This window comes from Pelecanus crispus, chromosome 10 (genome assembly GCF_030463565.1).
Source record: "Pelecanus crispus isolate bPelCri1 chromosome 10, bPelCri1.pri, whole genome shotgun sequence".
Classification (NCBI taxonomy): Eukaryota; Metazoa; Chordata; class Aves; order Pelecaniformes; family Pelecanidae; genus Pelecanus; species Pelecanus crispus.
In genome coordinates, this window is record NC_134652.1 from 21,229,942 (window position 1) to 21,248,825 (window position 18,884).

The following is an 18,884-nucleotide window of genomic DNA, read 5'->3' on the forward strand; positions in this document are numbered from 1 at the left end:
TCAAACTCAGAGCAGAATCCAGTTTCAAAATTACATTAATAGTCCGGTGTCTAAGAAGTGTCTGTACTCCCACTGCAGTAATACCTAAGCATCTTAAAATGTTTCATGTCTTGACATCATAATGGTGTTTTTACTTAATTGGAATCTGAAGCACAAAGGGCTAAGTGATTTGCCCCAGGTCTCACAAAATGGTCTTGGTAGAAAAGAAAATTAAATCCAGATTTCCTGAGTAGAACAAAGCAAATGTTTGGGTTTTGGTTTGCTACTTGACCAATAAAAAATTAAGGAAAAAAATGAGTTTACCAAAACCCATCTCTTTCCCACATTTGAAAAATAAATACCCAAATAAAAAGTACAGTTATTTTGGGTTTTCCAAACCACCTAATTCTATTTTCTGGGGTTTTCTTTTCTTTAAATATCCTCCTTCTTATTATCTTCCTTGTTATTAGCTCATTTTGTCAGTTTTCAGACCCAGAAACCCCCAGGAGGTGTAGCTTTGAAAACAGGAATTCTTTCTTCTGTCTTTTATTTATTTGTTTTGGCCTGAACTCTCCAGTCCTTCAGCGACTGCTCTTCTGGAGACAAATAACTTGAGGTGAAAAAAGTGTTCACCTCAGAAAGCTGTCCGTCTCATGCCTTGGTTCCACAGTACCGATCAAATGGCAAGGAGCAAATTCTGCCAGGCTGAACCAGAAGCAAGTACCCAGTCCTCCCCTGGCACCTTCTCACACAGCGCCCCTATTTGGAAAGTATCAAAGCAGCTCCCAGGTCACCTGGGTGAATTTTTTGTCATCCCCCTGCAGACAAGAGGGACTAGCTGACCTATACAACCACACAAAAAGTCCCACATCCTTGACTCTAATAAGGATAGTAAAGCCCAAAAATACAGTAGCTTGCCAGCTCTTGGGACAGTATTTTCGACAAATACCAAACATGACCTCCAGGGAAACTGCTGTCCTGGTGCCATGACTGTTAGACACCTTCCACAGGTTTTTTCCCCAAAACTCCTGTCTTTTTCTTTCTCTCTAAAAACTCATTAGATCATTCAAGAAATGCATAATGTGACACTGTTGAAATAGAAGCCAGGAGGCTGGAGGAGGAGCTGGAGATAAAAACCTAACTTTTCTTTTAGACATAGAACAAGACAAGCTTACAAAGAGGCAGTGTTTTGGAGCCAAGGAGTCTTTTCTGAGCCTCCTTGTTTGGTTTGAGGAGCTCAGTTCTAAGACAGCAAGTACAGTTATTGTATCTCCCAGTTAACCCTGTAAGGCCCTGGCATTTAAAAGAAGTGTAAGCTACAAATACATCTCTCTGTAGCTTCACTTTTTCAGTGACAAAGCAGGAATAATAACTAATGCAATGAATTGACACTAAGCCTTCACATATATTGTGCTTAAAGTAGCTGTATCAGAATGATAGCATCTTTAAGCTACACATCTGCCTTAATGACCTTGGATCATTATAACAAAAAACATTAAAAAAATCATTCTCATCCCCTTTCTGGTATTCTTTGTTCTTTGCAGTTTGCTGTGTTTGGGCAATGGAGCTAGGCTGGACAGTTTCATTTCCTGCTGGTTTTAAACAATTTCATGTTTTGATTTTAATATAGAAACAAATGGTTATTGTGGGATAGGTTCACAATAGTGCAGGCAGACTTGGAAATTACTTTAATATAACCCTCAGTTTACATAATTGATGTGATGTATTTATAAATCATGAAAATACTTTACCTTTTAAACACTTCAAAAAAAGTTTGGCAGCAAACCTATGTTTTGGACTGAGTACATGGAACAGAACTCAGGAAAATCAGCAAACTGGAGGCTTTTTGTAATCTACACTAGTCTAAATCCAGAGCGATTTTACCAATGGTAGTGACATTCATTTGGATTTACAGCTGTGTAAAATGATAATGTCTGTTATTTTGTTGTTCTTGTGTGGGCAATAGCAGAGACATCTTAACTTTCATTAAGACTTTGGCCCAGTTTGGATATTTTATTTTATTAATATAACGAGAATGTTTCATTATGCAAAAGAACCTGGAGAGGAACAGCAACTTGGGACAAATGACTTACAATTCAGTGAATTCAGTGTTGTCAGTGTTATGACTATGGAGACCCTGGTTGGATCCTGTTGTGTGGTGTAACTCACCGGCACAGAACAGAAAGGTCCCCACAACCATACTGCGGTAATCTTTCCTAGGGCAAGCCCATGGTCAGATGCATCTGAGCAACTGCTTCCCAAGTCACCTCCACCACCGTAGTCATCATAACTAACTGCTATACACTCTCCTCCCACCCCAGCTGTAAGTTAAGATTTCTTTCATTACCAGTTAAGCCCATACAACTCTATTTCACATTAGTTGCAAGCTAGGAGCACCTGCACAGTTGGTTACCACAGCTCAGCTGACACATGGCGACAATCGCTGCAACCTGGCTGCGTATCCAAGCCCTAATTGTTGAAAGCAGGATATACTGCCTCAGACTTTGGGAGATGCTGAGGGTAAAAAACTCAGACTTAGAAGATCTTGAACTGTAATAGTCCAAACACAGAAGCTTTCTTGGACAGGAGTCTGTTTACAATACAGCTTGTACTCTTCCCTCATACCTACTGGTGCTTTTTCAGCATGGATGTACTAGAGAATGCCCGAGTTTAGAGGTCAGGGCACAGTTCCTCCATTTTAGATGCACTGAGCACACCAGCCTCTTTTAAAAGGCTGTTCTTTTCAAATGTGGGTCTGTGAGCTGTCTGAAGGCATGCTGCACACTTTCCTGGCCTTCTGGCCCCTCAGCCAGTCTTAGCCCAGAAACCACATCGAAGATTTTGCTTTGCCATACACTTTCTGTGTGTCACTTAACCCATCTGAGCCTCTGGCCCTCAAGGACAGAAGGGTACAAGCTCATCCTGGGCGCAGCAGTGGGGTCATACCTATTTTTAAGGAATAGGTGCTATGAAATGAGCCTTGTTTAAACCTGACACTTTGCATTTTCTGTGCCAGGACAGATCAAATTTCTGAGTTTCTCAGCTGGGCTGTATGGTTGAAGAAATGCAATACCCAGAGCATTTCCAACCCCTGTAAGAGGTTTTTCAGTATACCTCCATGTCAAAATCCAAGTTGTTGGGCAGGGACTCTTACAAGTGGAAGGGGAAGTGTTTGCATGAACTCACTGAGACAAACTGTCTTTCCCTCCATTGCCTTCACTTTTCCCTCACCTATGAGTCTCTGCTTTGCAGCTCAGGGGAGACAGTTACCAGTGTGACAAGCATGTCCCCTCTACAGCCCAAGAAGGTAAAGAAAAAGAAAGAGAAAGTGGAGCTGCCACCAGCCATCCCAGCAAAAGGTACGAAAACAGACATGCAGAGGTATTTCAAATCCCGAGCACAACCACGGAGGGACAGCAGAGCGCGGGACATCAGGACTCCTGCGCTCTGCTGCTGACAGTGCCTGTGGGGCGACCTGCGCTCGCTGCCATCGGTGTGGGGAGAAGTGGCCTGTGCCTGCTGCTGGGACCAGGCTCTCACCTCTCTACAGCTTTAGATATTGAAAAGCTGGTCACCGAGTCCAAGCAAGAGGTGTCAGCTCCCACTAATCAGAGAAGAGGGAGGAACCTCTGTAGCAATATTCACCCTGCTCAAAGAGAAAATTAAAGTTAGGCAAGATGAAATGTCATGCTGGGGATAGACTGAGAGAAGCCAGCACATTGCACTCTTAAAATTGCAGGTGCACTTGAGAAGTCAAGCAAGCTGAGCAAATAAAGACCAACCTTTTGCCAAACCTCACTTTCAAAGAGGATTTGCAATTGCCTCCAGGGTCAATCACACAAACTCTTGGGCATACTTTCTGAACACTACGGCCAATGCTGAGCCACTGGGATAGAGGAGGGAAAGGACCCGAAGGTTTACTGTGCATTAGATCACAAGTGACCAGATCTCAAGGTCTATTTGCTCTGCCTTCTGCACACAAACAGCATATTTTGCATATCAGATTCTTTAATCTTATGAATTTTTCTAATTCATAAACCCTATATTTCATTGTAAAATACGTTACCTGAAATACAGTTAAACTCTGGTTTAAGTACATGTATTTGCTCCTAATCTGCTATTAATCTGTAATTTATAAATTGCTAATGTATATACTAAAAATGACAGTGAATGATGATAATATGAAATGATCCCTTAATATTTATTTCCATAGCTCCAATAGCCAATAATTTTCCTAAGCCCAAGCTCTTGAAGCCTCAAAGAAAATTGATGCTGGTAAGTAATTTTCTATGACATTATTTTCTCCATATTCTTCTCTCTCAATACAATTGCTGTAATGTTGCCAGAACTCTAGGTTCAGAAACTATAAATTGGCTTAAAAATTGTACAAGTCCTTTTTTTCTAAGTAATACTTTTTCAAGTGATGAATTGTCTTGGCTCTTTTTATTCTGAGCATTAGGTTACAGTGGATTATGTTTTCCAGCTTTCTAGCAGTCGTCGTATCTACAAATTTAGTCTGTTCTTAAATGAAACCTGCTATTGATTCTCACATGCTTCTGGCAGCTGGTGCTTTGGAAAAAATACCAGTTGCTGACAGCCTCACAGCTGCACTTGTCACACTGCTTTTGAGACTTTTCAGGTCAGAAATGGGGGACCTGTTTCTGCCCTACTGTGATGTAAGTCAGGGATAACTGAAGTTGCAGGAATGAGTTGTATGTGTATAGCTCATGTTAAGGAAAAGCAAAACTCATATGGCAGTTTCTATTGAATATGAGTTTCTGTACAAAAAACCCCCTGCAGATATTCACCAGGCAAGTCAAATAGATGGAGAGATGTTTCCTCTTCTTTAGTAATGAAGCAATACCTGGACAAGAAGACATCCAGGGGTAATAAAGACAGAGTTTTATACCAACTATTTTCAGCTGCCTATATAAAGAGGCTGGTCTCCTAGGCTCCCTATACAGTCAACAGAAAGAGAGATGAGTTAGAGTGGAGGCTGATGCTCCTACTAATTCAGACTAGATGCTCTTAATTGCCTTTTGGGGATCCTTTCTCCCTTCTCTGGCAATAGAGAGAGCCCAGAGTGACTAACTCCCTAAAATAGGTGAAGGTGGGAGCCTGAAGTTAGGCCCTGTGAATAACCCGAAAGCCTCTGTGATGGCTTCACTTTCAGCTGAGGCTTAGAATTGGGAACCTTCCCACCAATTGTCAGTAAATAACCTCTGCCCTTTTAAGCATGGTCAGGGTACAACCCAGGATACCTGGGCATAATGGCATGTAACTTCAGAACAACTCAGCTAAAATCTTAGGCAATACTGCTGCTTGGATATTGAGCGCACCTCGCTTCTGCTGGTTCTGCAGGGATTGCATCTTGGCCAGGCTCTGGTCATACAGGTCAGGTTTCAGTAGAGAAAGAGGTAAAGTTTTAGAAGTCCATGAAAAAAACTTATATCCATGTAGGTAATTGCGTCAGGCCAAAGCTATGCTGAGAGGACAAAGACAGGGATCCCCTTGGCATCAGGGGATGGCAGCCACCCTTTGCCGTACACCCTGGGAATCACTGTGCCTAGGCACGCGGCTCCATCAGAAATCAGTTAGTCTTCAGCACTCTGAGGAAAAGCTCTCATCAGTTAAAGCACTCGGACTCTTCCTGCAGGTCAATAAAGCACATCAACACGTGCTGAACTTGAGGTAAATCTGTTTCCAGATGCTTTTTCTTTCTGGAAGAAATCCAAGGATGTGGGCCACAAATAACTGCTCTTCCCTTCCTGCTGTGCAACCCCAGTCAACATTCAAACTATTTGGAGGTGAGCAGGAATAAAGCCTTTTCAAACAATGAAATCAGCTTTGTTTTCCCTAGTGTGACTAAGGATCCGCACGCTGCGTGCAGCCAGCAGACTCTGTTTTAATGCCTTGCTGTCGGACTAGAGTCTGACTCTGCTCTTTTCCCTTTCGTATTTCACCTCAGAGTGTACCTGGAAAGACATCGCAGCCTGCAGAAAATACATGATCTATGGATGAGAGCTAGTTTTAAGTCAAAAAGTAATCCAACAGATATTATCCAAAGGATTTTCAAGACCCAAACTCACCTAGCAATACTTTGAAGGGCAAAGTAAACTAAACCCAAGTCAGTCTATAAGGCACATTCGGAAGCCAAGCAGGACACACACCAGAGCTGTTTCCCATTTCTGTTCCTCTTGCCTCCCTTTACAACAGAGTTGGTTAAACTCCTATGTTTTAGTATTCTCAAAAAAAAAAAAAATTTTTCTCCTTTTAAATGATTTTTCAGTGAGGAACTTAAAGTAATTGAAGTAAAAGAAGTTTCAACAAAGATACAAAATGGTAATGATTACAGAGAAAAAGACATCAAATTCATCTAATTGAAACATTTTATTGATTTGCCCCCCCATTTTTTTTAGTTCTCAAACATTTCTCAGATTTTAAATTTTCAGTCTGCTTTGGGGCAAAAAAATACTATCATCATCCTGCCAAATCTCTGCAGGATAAAAGAATTTTTTCTTTCCAACTGTAATTATTGCACAGATGGTGTCTGCACTAGGTCTTTTTTCATTGATGGCACATGGTTACTAAGTAATCATTGCTGCAAAGACAGACTCATATTGCTGAGTTTCTGGACTACTTCTGCAGTTTCCCTGCGCAACCCAAGGAAGGTACCACACTGGGGCACCAGGAGAATGTTCCAGAAAACCTAAGCAAACAAGCTAGAGTATAAAGGAACATTACAAAATAATTCCAGTGTTTTGGGAAATTTTTTGTAATAACCTAAATACCAGCAAAATTATTTCCAGAGGACATGTGCTTCTGGTTTCTTGAAAGATGTTTATAATAAGCTAGAGAATTTCTTTTGTTGTTAACGTGCTAGAGTGGGTTGCAGTATAATTTTACAAGAATACAATAACCTGGATAAAATATGGACATAATCTCAATGAAAATTAAAAAAAAAAAAGGATAAAGCCTAGTATCATGTTCAATTGCACAGCCCTGAGTAAAGCCTTTTAAAAACTCTGCTTAAGTCATATTGCTTTTGCTTTAGCCAGAATAACAATTCTATGCTCCCCTTGTTGCAAAAATATTCCCCATCAGTGTCATTCTCTATTAGCATCAATGAGAAATGTGTACAGATCAAAGGAAATAGAGATGCTGAAATGCAAAAAGGGATGGTTTTTATAGCATGCAAGAAGCACAGAGAGTCATTAGGAAGAAGAAAATTCTAGGGGCCCACAAATTCTGCTCTCTAAGGGCTGTTCTGTTATAGGCTTAAGTACTTAGCCCTTTGAGTTGGTAGAGATAAATCTTATACTTCCTCAACCAAATTTTCTGGTAAGCCTTTCATTGCCTCCTAGAGATTAGTTGTCATAGCCCAAGAGTGTCAGTTATAGAACATCGTCTAAATGAAAAGGTTTCAGTGTCTTTTCATGAAGGTTTGCACAACAAGCTTAGGAGCTCCTGTGTGATTCACTGGAGCCAATGGAAAGGATGTGAGACTTCAGGTTAGACCAAATCCTGCAATCTTTACTTACGCAAAATTTTTGTTGACTTTGTCATTTTCGCACTAAATTTTAAGGGCAGGAATACCTGCATAGATAAGACAGTCTATAGGGAATCTTCTTGATTCTGCTGCTGACTTATGTGGCCTCTGCTAAGTCATATAATCGTCCCACTTTAATACAGGACATATTTGCCTGATTTCACAAATTACTCCCTTGCACTTAGTTCTTCAAACACATTGCAACATGTAAAGCACACAGTACATGAGAGTTGGCTTCTGCTGTTCCTACACTGACTAGCCTCTTGAATATCCTCTTTACTAGAATGTATCTGACTTCTCTTGTTCCCCACCATGGAATACATATTGGTCCTGTGTGACTTCTGAAGCAGAGTGCTTTCAGTGACCATAGCTGAGCTATTTAAGAGAAGCAGCCTTTTACCTTCAGCTCATACAGTGTAGACAGCATTGTTTATCTCAGCATGGATTGGATCACCAGTGGCCCAGCGCCACATGATCGCCGAGATTTTCTTTTGATGACGATGATGTAAAAGCTACCTGAGAAGCAGAAAGGGCTTATGGTTATCTAAGACTGAGGGAAATTTCTGGAAGTAATTTTGTTAACTTTGAGTGAAAGCATAATCTTTTGCACTTATTCTGCCTGCCTGGCTTTTCCAGGCACCACTTATATATTTTATGCTGAGATTTGCAAAGCCAGTTCAGAGATCTGAATTCCCAGGTTTTTACCGATGCAATAGAAATGGGAAGCTCAGGTTTCTTTCTGCAGCATTGACAAACCCATCTTTATTTATCATAATAGGCTAAGTGCTGACAATGTGCTGAGTGGCGGCCAGTGCAGGTCAGGACAGTCCCTGCACTGAAAGTGCTTACTCTGTAATGAGTAACACGTCTCAAAGTCTGGAATTTGCAAGTATTCATTCAAAGGACAGCTTCCCTGCTCCTGCCATGTCCACAAAGCAGAAGGGTGTTGTTTTGAGCAGGTTTGATACCTGTGGAACTTGGTCTCATCATCTGCATGTACTCAGTAAAATCAAGCTTTCAGCATTACACATTTAGCTCAGTATTCTACATCGGTGTATACTCCTGAATCAAGCAATGAAGACAGGTGCTCCTAAAGCTGCCCAGAAACTTTAAACTCCTTCACCTGCAAAATCCTTTTGACTCTTAGGGTTCAGGAGTGCATTTCCCATTGTACAACAAACCAACCAGATCCACTGTATATCAGAACCAGTGACCTTGGAGTCCTTTTGGGAAAGGGGTCTAGATGTGCAAGTGAATTATCTGCAGTCGGATTACCACATCAGAGCTGTGAAATGTAAAGAGCTGCTTTTAGTTTTTGATTGCTGGGGAATTATGTGCCTTCTAAGCTGTGCTCCAGCCTGCTGTCCTGCAGCTTCAGCCTCACAGCAACCTGGGAGCAAATTTACACATTGCAAGATTGTATTTGATGGATGGAGTTGATTTTTTTCCCTGTCTTCTGTTTCATCTTACAATTAAGCACTACATCATTCAAACCAGTCTTATACCATATGCATCAAGCTAGCTAGGAAAGGTAGGCTAGTCAGTTTTTTGCACAACTAGTAGGAACCTCATTAGTGTTAACCTGTACGTACCATTGGCCCTTTCCTTGAGAAAGAAAAAGGAAGTGAAATACATCTGTTCAGTAATTTGTGGATTCTGGATCTGGGAGCAATCAGGTCTTCCCTTCTCCTGGATGATTTTAAATTAAAAGCTATGCCACCCTCTGTTAGAAGAGTTGTTTCCTCCACAATATGTAACAATGGGTGATGATTTAAGTTCCAAACTTCTTAAAGCATTATTGATCTCCACAGACTTCAAGTAACATTGTACATATGATATACAAAGAAGTGGTGAACATTTTTTTCCTTGACTCCCCATGATTCTTGAATATTTCCATCCAGTCCACATAATTTCTCTCTTTGCAAGATGAAGAATCCTTTTTTTCTTTTGCAGTCTCTCCTTAGGATGTGAGATGTCCATAGGAACATGAATATCATTTACACATTCAGGTTGACACTCAGAACAAAACATACTCAAACCTGCTGAGTTATGCCTTTTTTCACATTCAGATCACAGGTTGCTATCTTTACCACCAAGCAAGAACAGTTTGTATAAATACATAAAACTTCTTGCTGGAATTGTGCCGAGACTTGTGTATTTACAAAATCCCATAGCAGATGACTTTTGTGTGATGACACATTTGGAGTAATAAAAGTGTCCCCAGAAAACTGAAAACCTTTAATTACTTCCTGGGGCCTTTTTGAGGGATAAGAAGTCATCAGCCTGATTTCCAGCAATGTTGGTTTAGAATCTAGGAATAACTCTGCAACTGTAAAAGGAATAAAGCATTAGCAAAGGTTTCCCCAGAAGTTGTCAAAACAGGCTGGACAAACCTCTGCCAGGTATATTTAATTCTGTTAATGAAGAAGGATGGACTGGCTCACCCCTTAGAGTCACTACCTGCCCTACATCTGTGAGATGCTGTTTCTTCAAAATAAAATCATTCAATGGGACTTAGTAAATCATCTTACTCCCTGACTTTGTTACCATCACTTCTGTGGGATTTAATAGCAAAATTTAGATGCAATACTGAAAGAGGCTTCACTAATTGTTGCAGATATTGTTCCCAGGGAGTCTGGGAAGTATTTTTTACTCTAGGGAGTAAAAAGATAGGCATTTTTAGTGGAAAGAACCTGTCCTTTTTAACTGATAGTGCCACTAAAAGTCATACTTCCTACTCCCAATATTTTCCAATGTCTTATTTCTCAGCTTTGGCACTGAGAAGACAATGGCTCCCTTGATATTTCAAAGCTCCTACTGGCCAGCAGTTGCATTTCTAGGGGATAACTCATCTTGCAGATCTAGCTTCAGTTTTTCATGAAGGTCTGCAGAAGTAATTTCTGAAGCTCCTCTCTTCCAAGGAAATCTCTGGCTTTCTCTGTGCAATCAAGACACTGACATTGGTAAACACCCGAAGCTCTAAAGAGTCAAAAAAAAAAAAAAAAAAAAAAAATCGCTTTCTGACTCCTGAATTACTTCCTTGATGAGGGAGCCATCCCACTGAAGTTCATAGGGTTTGAGCATAAAGTATATTTATGGCCCTGAGGAGCACTATTGATTTCAGCGCAAGAAAGACCACACATTCTAGAGAGAGTGGTTTTCCAGTGTATATTAAAAAATGGGACTGTCAAAGGCTAATCATTTTCTCTCTGAAGCTACAGCAAGTTTTCTCACTATTGACTTTACAAAATCCTGCCTAACCCCACTGCATGTGCTGTATCCCCCTGTCCTGGTGGCCCAGACAAAGGAGTTGCAGCCTGGCCACCAAACATGCTGAATCTTCACTTCAGCACACTCTTGCCTTCACCTCCATAGCTGACCCTCCAGTGATGGCCAAGCTGGCAGCCATACACCATCCCCTCCCACAGCTTTAAAAAAAAAAAAGAATGCTTATGAAAAGGAGATATGCAGAGGAAAATATAGGCTAGGCCCCTTTTCCTTAGGTTGCACACAGTATGCAGTTTCCTCCCACCTGGGCATTCATGCAGAGAGAAGCAACAATCTGTCCCTGTGGCCAAAGCCCATCCAGTTGGCCTGGAGAGTCCTGTCTAGACACTTTCTGACTGTACTCCTGAGCTGTGCCATCTGGACAGTATCTGCATTTTTCCTGTGGAGCTCTTTACCGAGCATGAATACAAAACAGGATGTTTCTCAAATATGAAAGGGAAAAGGCCAAAGATCTGGTAAGAGAAAGGGAAAGAAAAAATGGTAGTTCCAGCATGTGCTTGCTAAGAGCGAGCTACTTAATGGCACTGGGGCAGGGCTGCTTGCTTTGTGCCGTGGAGTAACCTGGAGAGAAGTGCAGTTCCTAGAGACTGGATCAAACAAACCTCACCACCACCTCTTGACTCTGTACCTTTCCCATTTGCACTTCCTACAGCATCCCCCTGGCTCTGCAGTGTGCACCCAACAGCACAGCACAGCCAGTCCATAGGTGGCCACTTGCCATGTACTGACAATCAGACCAGCAAGCCTATACATAATTGGCAAGGTTTTATCCTTGCTGACCTAATCCATTCACCCACGAGCACAGGGCATGCCAGTGAGGGTGGGGTTTCATTTTCAAGTGTTGCTGCAGGAAATCTGAGTTACTAAAAACATTATGAAACTCTGACTGGAACTTGGGACATATGCTTGTTAAATCCAGAAAACTCAAAGGTGAAAATTCAGTTTAGTCTATAAACATAATTTTCTTGCCCTGGTCCCATGTTAAAGTCATTCTGCATCATATCCCAAACAAAAACTCCATCACATACAATCATATAGATGCTGAATTCCAAGGCAAATGTCTGCAACAATAGTCACTAAAATATTTAAGATTGAAGTGAAGTGGGAAGTAAGCCCTTTTCTGCTTGTTTTTGATAATTAAAAAAAAAAAATCCCCTGATTCTAGTTTACTATTAGAAATTCACATTCATTTTGTCATCTTCATGGTAACTGGTGCAGTCATGGAACAGTGAGACTGCAGCAAACTAAGTGCAAGTTGGCATCAGTTGTTTTTCCAGACAAGTTAAATTTATGAGGTTATTATTTGCTTGTTTTCCTCATATTCAAATTTGGATAAAATTGGTCTTAGTTAAAACTTCAAGAACTTTCACTCTGACAGTGCTCACAGCAAACATCCTTGAGGCTGCCAAGAAACAAACCAGCTAAGCCTAGGAATAGCAAAATTGACATTCTTGGTAATTATGACATAAAAATCAGAGTAATTTTCATTAAAAACCCAACCCTTCTAGGTAATTGCTAACACATTTATATACTGGACAAACCAAATAAAAACAAAACTATGCATACACATACTTCAGTTTCTTTTAAATATTCACAATAGACTTTGCAGATTGTTTATTAAGAAAAATGTTCCTATAAGTGAACTCTTTCGAATAGTTGCCCATGGGAAGCCCTGTGACTGGAATAAACTAAAACTGGAAGAAATCTGGAAGAGAAATAATTTTGCATTTGCCAGAAGATACACTGGAAAATGATGACTCTTCCTAATTTATATTTCTGCAATGTGTGTGATCCCAAGACGAGAAAACAGACATATGAGATAAAGACTGTATCTAGAAATGTCACATTGGAGTAGAAATCTATTTGAAGAAATCATTTCAATGTTATTTTAGAACAATGATGTAATTTTTCAGGAAAGGATGTTGTAGCCATAGAAATCCCAATGACCTCCTAAGTGAAGAGCCAGGATGGAAAGAGAGAGTTGCATGGCCATTCGTTCACTGTCTCTTCCTCTTCTGCCCTAGTATCAGTCCCACCCATAACATCAGTTATTAAAGTCATGCTATTGTTCCAAAAAGGAGGTGGTGGCAGGATTCCAGGTTTACACTGCCAAAATGCTATCCAATCCAAATGAGAGATGAAATCGTAGAATTAGTTTTCTTTCCCTGCCTGTTCAAAAAAAAAATTGGTTTTGGACAAACAAACCAGCAAAATTAAATTAAACATGTGGTTGATAAATGAAGTACAGAAGAGTGTATGGAATAAAACCCTGGCTTCCATAGGTACTTTAAAGTAGTGTTGGCTTCCATGCAGTGTTATTACGCATCCTTTGCTGAAAACTGTATACCCTTCACAATTTTGAACCTCTTGTGTGTTTCCTCATATTTTCAATCAAATTATTACATACTAGAAATATGCATAAGGGAAATTATTCTACACATTTTATGGTGTGCTGTTGCTTGTAGCAGTAATTGAAGTACCTTTTCCACTTATGAAAGTACTAATTTTATTTGGTTTTATTGCTTTTCTAGATGCAATTATTTATTTAGTGTGTTTTGGCTTTATTAAATTATGTTTACTATAGGAACATCATAAAAATGTATGAAAGCAACACATCAGCCACTACTGCCCAATGACCTGTTTTGGGGAATCTAGTGTTATTTTTCATATCCAAACATAATAGAATAAAGTAAGAATAAAGAGATAATCTACACTGGAAAACAATGCAATTTTGAGATAATATAATAAAACACCTGGACAATATGATTTCATAAATCTTAGTTCTAAAATTTACATGAGCTGGGCGTTGGGGTGGCTATTTTAGGACACGTGGCATTTTCTAAATGGAAACATAACATGAAATACAATTAAACAGCAAAGGGGAAAGCATATACAGATTTAGCTTGCCCTGAGCAACTGGTTTCTACGGAACAATGAAAATACTTCTACTTCAAAAGATGCACTGGGTCAGTTTTAGGAAATGTAGAGTTTTACTCTGGCAGTGACCAACAGCTTCTTTATAAAGTTTTATCAGATTCATTTTTAGGAGGCTTTTCACATGCAGTGTATCATTCTGCATTGAGGGTCTGAGGTGACACCCACTGAAGTTGGGAGCAATACCTTCAAATAGAGACTAGATGTGCTATCATACACCGATAATAAAATCTTCAACATTTGCTGGTGTTATTGTGATGTCCAGCCTCAACTTAACTCCTGTATTTAGCCTCTGTACTACCTACTGAACAGATGGGCAGACAGAGTTTTGAAATCTCAAAAGGAATCCTTAACATATCATAAAAGGTAAAAACAACTTAAATGCCTAGAAACGGAGGCTAATACTCTCAGGCTAGAAAGAAGAGGGGAATATAAAAATTAATTAAGTATCAGAGTGGTTGACCAAGAGTTTTTTCTAACTCTATAAGCCAAAGCCAAGATAGGACAGACATCTTTCTAAACATTGCGGTTCAGTTCAGTCCCGATACATGAACAAAGAAATGTGTGATTTTATTTCTGTTACATACAAGATCAGGCTGGGATCCACAGGAATTTACATCATTACACCAGAGAATTCAACGAAAGCAGGAAATTTTCTGTGTAGTTAACAGTGGAGTATTTGATAGTGAACGAGGACCAGAAGCTGAGAACCAGTAGGACTACCCATGCAAGAGGGGGAGGGAGGGAAGACCATGTGAAAGCTCAGATGCAAAGATTACAGTCCTGCAGACAGTTAGCCCTGCAGAGAGCCTTTACTCACATGCACAGATCAACTGACTTCAGTGACACCACTTGTAGCAGCAGCTGCACAAAGTATTTCAGGATCAGATCTGCAGAGAAGAAATAAGATTAAATTAATGATGGAAAAGTGTAAGCTGATCCACCCAGAGGGAAACAATCTGAAATGCAGTGTGTGAGCAACTGTCAAGGCAAAATGAGAGGATTCCAGAGCAGTGCAAAAGACAGGAAGCAGGGGAGCACAAGGACTGATTTCAGAGGATATTAGATGTTTATCTTTTTAGCCGGAAGACAATATAATAATTATTCAAATACATTTCAAGGAAACAGGAATCATTTATGTTAAATCAGAAAGAAATAAATAGCACTAAATAAAACATAAAGGAAACTCTCGGCATTGGAAAATACTGTCAACTTCTTCATTGTAACAAAGTACTGTATGGAAAATGTTGGTTTATGAACTTTGAGTCAGTTTTCAGTTTACAACTGGCAAAGCCTTTCTTGGTCTCCGAGATGCAACCTTTTCTGTAAGGTATAGTCTTGTGACTGCAAAAATTCGCATGGCTGAAATGTTTTTGTTTTGTTGTAGTTGTCCTTTTTAGGCTTAAACTTGAGGACACTGGTTATATTCAGGCAGAACACAGTACCCAAGAAGATAAAAGAATAAATTCTCCAGTTCTTCACTTGCACCGGGCCTTGGCGCTTCACCCTTCTTCAGGGAGCACAGACTATAATCTTCTAGAGATGAACTGAAATCCATTCCAAGTACTAGGGGCCCACGTACAATTCCACAGCAACTCTTTTGTTTGTTGCTACATTTTCTGAGGTGAATTTGATATGAACAACCCAATCCCAACTGATAAGCCAACACACACAAAGGAACACAAGACAAGACTTTCCTCCTCTAAGCCACCACTGTGAGTCTGGACAAAGTCCCCAATAGCAGTAGGCAGCTCTTCTGTCACATGAAATTTGTTCAGTAAATTTTCCTCGATAAAACTATAAAACTTAGCTAAGAGAGATGTTAAGTATAAACCTCAACCAGTGCAATACCTCAGATAGCTTTGGTGGTATGGCCCTCGTTCTAAACTCTGAACTCATCTATAGCATGGCAAAAGTGGTGAAATCCCATTGGAATGACTAACTCAATTCTACCCATTTTTGCTGCCTTCTGCATATTTTAACATGTTTTTTGGTTCTGTTAAGAAACATAATGAGAGGTACTGCAAGTGGCTGTGATTAGAGATGTAACCAGTCCAAGGTTTACAGCTGGGAAGCGTATCTGGCATATATATTTCAAAATGTGAAATCTTCAATAACTAAAATTAAATTGGGAAGTTTAGGATTAAAGAGGCTAACATTTGCTAACACACATCTTTCAAATTTGCAATATTTGAATTGTCAAATTAAAATGTTCAGTGGTTAAGAAACAAGGAGAAATTGGAATTGAACCTGAAAATCCTACTATTTCCTGTTTCTTATTTTTAATATTATTTTTATTTTACCTTCTATGAACTAACCAGTGCAGACTAAACTGATTAACAGCATAATAAAATTAGCATGTGTGAGAGAAGAAATATAGCCCGTTCTCTAGAATATTTAAGGCATCTTACATTCAGTGGTAATGACATTATAACTGTAATTTGTTGGTTCTGTTTCCTAGCCGAAAATCGCAGAGGAGAATTTAACATACGCTGAACTTGAACTTATGAAGCCGATTCAGGAAGCCAAAGGCATTCCCAGTACGACAGTCTATGCACAGATACTCTTTGAGGAGAACAAGCTGTAATAGTTCATGCCTGTATAAATGCCCTTTGTCTGTGTTCTATTTAATTCTTGCTGTGCTGCTTATTTATAAAAATCATACAAATGTCCTTATTTTTTTATTTCCATTCATGCACTTCTATTTTTCTATGAGACTTTTAAACAAAATGTAGTTGAAAGTAATCATAGAAAAAGCAGCTGGTCTACAAGTGACATCCCAGAGACATCCTTCGTAGTGTTTGGCCCCTCTTTTTTAAATGGACTGGAGTTCCACCTGGGGCATTTTCAATACTAAATATTATTCCTTCTTTGATGCTAGTGTGATGAGTCCAGCTGCAAACATTAACATCTTAGCAAGCCTCAGAAGGACTAGTGGCAGGATCTGTGCACATCAGCCTGCTTCTGAAGACAAAGACCACTGACCAGGAAATTTGTCAATTTAATGCAATTTTTCCCATCAGAAAAATATTAACTCAGTAAAGCTGAGTTCTACAGCAAAGTAAAGCTAAAATTACCTTTTTTTCTGCTTTTTTTCCCCCTCCAGAAATAAAGAGGTTTGGTTTATATATTTTCAAATTCCCTCTCTAAATGACATTGTCTTTAAAAACTTATGTTACTTTTAGTGAAGTTCTTAAGTGCTTGAAATCAAACATTTCAAAATAATCCAAAGGAATCATTCACAGTTAAACCCCAAGGATTTGAAGAACAATATTTATAGCTTGGGAACATTTTCCAGTATTTGATCTTTTTTTAATTATGATTGGGAATGGGAAAAACTTGATAGTGAGTAAAAGACTTCAACAGAACCAGGACACTGCTTTTGGCTTTGATCTGGCTTGATGCTCCCAAACCTGCAAAAGTTTCCTCCTGTAGCCTGCTTTACTGAGCTGCTGATCTAGAGGACAAATCACACAGCTTCTCCTTTAGTATGGAGCAGACTCCATTAACGCCCTGCTCACTTACTTTGGAAAGACCGGGGCTCTGGAGATAGGGAAATGAGCCTAATGTGAGAGCACAAAATACTCTTCCTCTTTCTTCAACTCTTGATACCTGAGAGGGGATTCTTCCTTTTCCTTTGATACACATTCATGGAAAATGTGCTATTCTGTGGCATCCTGGGCATTTCAGTCATGAAGGATAGCTGGACTGATGTTTTCAAGCTCCTAAATCTCGAATGCCCAAATTCCACCAAAGCTCTGGGAGAGCTTCATCTTTCAGCCCTTGGGAAGCTTTAGCCCTTGAGTAACCTCACAGTTAATGGAGACGTAAAAGCATAAGCTCTTCAGCCTACCATCAGGCCATGGAGATCTGATACTTGGCATGTGCCAGGTCCTCTCCAGGACTGGGAGGAAGCCCCTTGACAGGCCACTCATTCAGCAGGATTTAGTGTTGATTCTGGAGTAGCACTTGCAGACCTTGGGTTTTGAAATCCTAACCAAGGTGATCCAAGTTGCTTCCTCCTTTACCGGTCAGGCCTTTTCAGTGATACAGCCACTTCTCACCAGGGCTCAGACAACAGCTGTGAACCATCGCAGCAATACTCATGCCCTTATTCCTGTCACTGCATGGGAGCGCAGGAGAGGAGGGCAGGGGTGACAATGCAGGGATGAGGACACATGACAAAGAGAGAGAGAGCACATCACTGCCTTTTGGAGGGTTTCACCAGAATCAGGGAGTCTGTATAAAGTTCTTTTTAACTTTTTTGAACAGGGATAGAGATTAGGCAGCATACATAATCTGTAACTGTGTAGCCGGGATGTGTAAATGTAAAATGCAGTCACCTGCTTCCATGTTAGATAAAAACCTCTTGTATAAAAAAAGTATTTAAGAAAAGCTTGTCAGGCTGGCCATTATGTACAGTACTAATTCCAAATCTAGTCCTTTATCAAAATGGCTTTTTCCAAACTAAGGCCAGCTTTTATCAATAGGTTTGCTAGTAATTATTTGCATTTTTAATGTTTGCATTTGCGAGCTGTCAAGAAAATGTTTGTTTCACCTTTTCATTATCCCAGGAGTTTAATCACCCACCAAAATGGCATGGTATCTTTCCTTGTTCTCTGATTCGGTGATGGACTTTCAATGACAACAGCAATCAATTTATTGACCAAAAAGAAATTGGTGCTAAAGAGTGATCAAACATTCAGGGATCAATTTTGGAACAGCCTGAGTTTGACTGACTATTCAGAGAGGATGTCTCTTATGCAGACAGCTGTAAGGAAGGCCTTAGAAAAGTATAGAACTTATTAGTGATTCCTTTGGAATTTAAAATAAAACCCTAACACATTAATGAGTTGACCACTTAGTTGTGAAAACCTTCTAAAGTTTGGTATGTAAACATTCTTTTTACATTCAACTGGCCATTGTGCCCATTGTTCAGAAAAATCCTCTACTGTATGTTTATGCCCAGTATTTTAATGAATACCATTCTTTCTGTATTAATATTCTATATCTTCTTGTTTATGTTTGATATCTAATTCCCCAAAATAGTAGTTAATTGAGCTAAATAAATTACCTTTTTTGGTGAGATAAGTTCTCTCAGTCTGTGTAGGATTTATTGCTTGCTAGAGAATGA

General features: G+C 39.7%; 1 protein-coding gene across 1 annotated transcript in view; it reads left to right on the forward strand.

Moving 5' to 3' along the window:
• Positions 1-16,337, forward strand: part of VSTM4 (V-set and transmembrane domain containing 4) — a 37,601-nt gene extending 21,264 nt beyond the window's left edge. The window contains exons 6-8 of the mRNA XM_075717934.1: positions 3,232-3,338; positions 4,193-4,254; positions 16,212-16,337. Coding sequence (XP_075574049.1) covers positions 3,232-3,338; positions 4,193-4,254; positions 16,212-16,337 — 295 coding nt within the window. The remainder of the gene's footprint in view (positions 1-3,231; positions 3,339-4,192; positions 4,255-16,211) is intronic.
• The last annotated feature ends 2,547 nt before the right edge of the window (positions 16,338-18,884 follow it).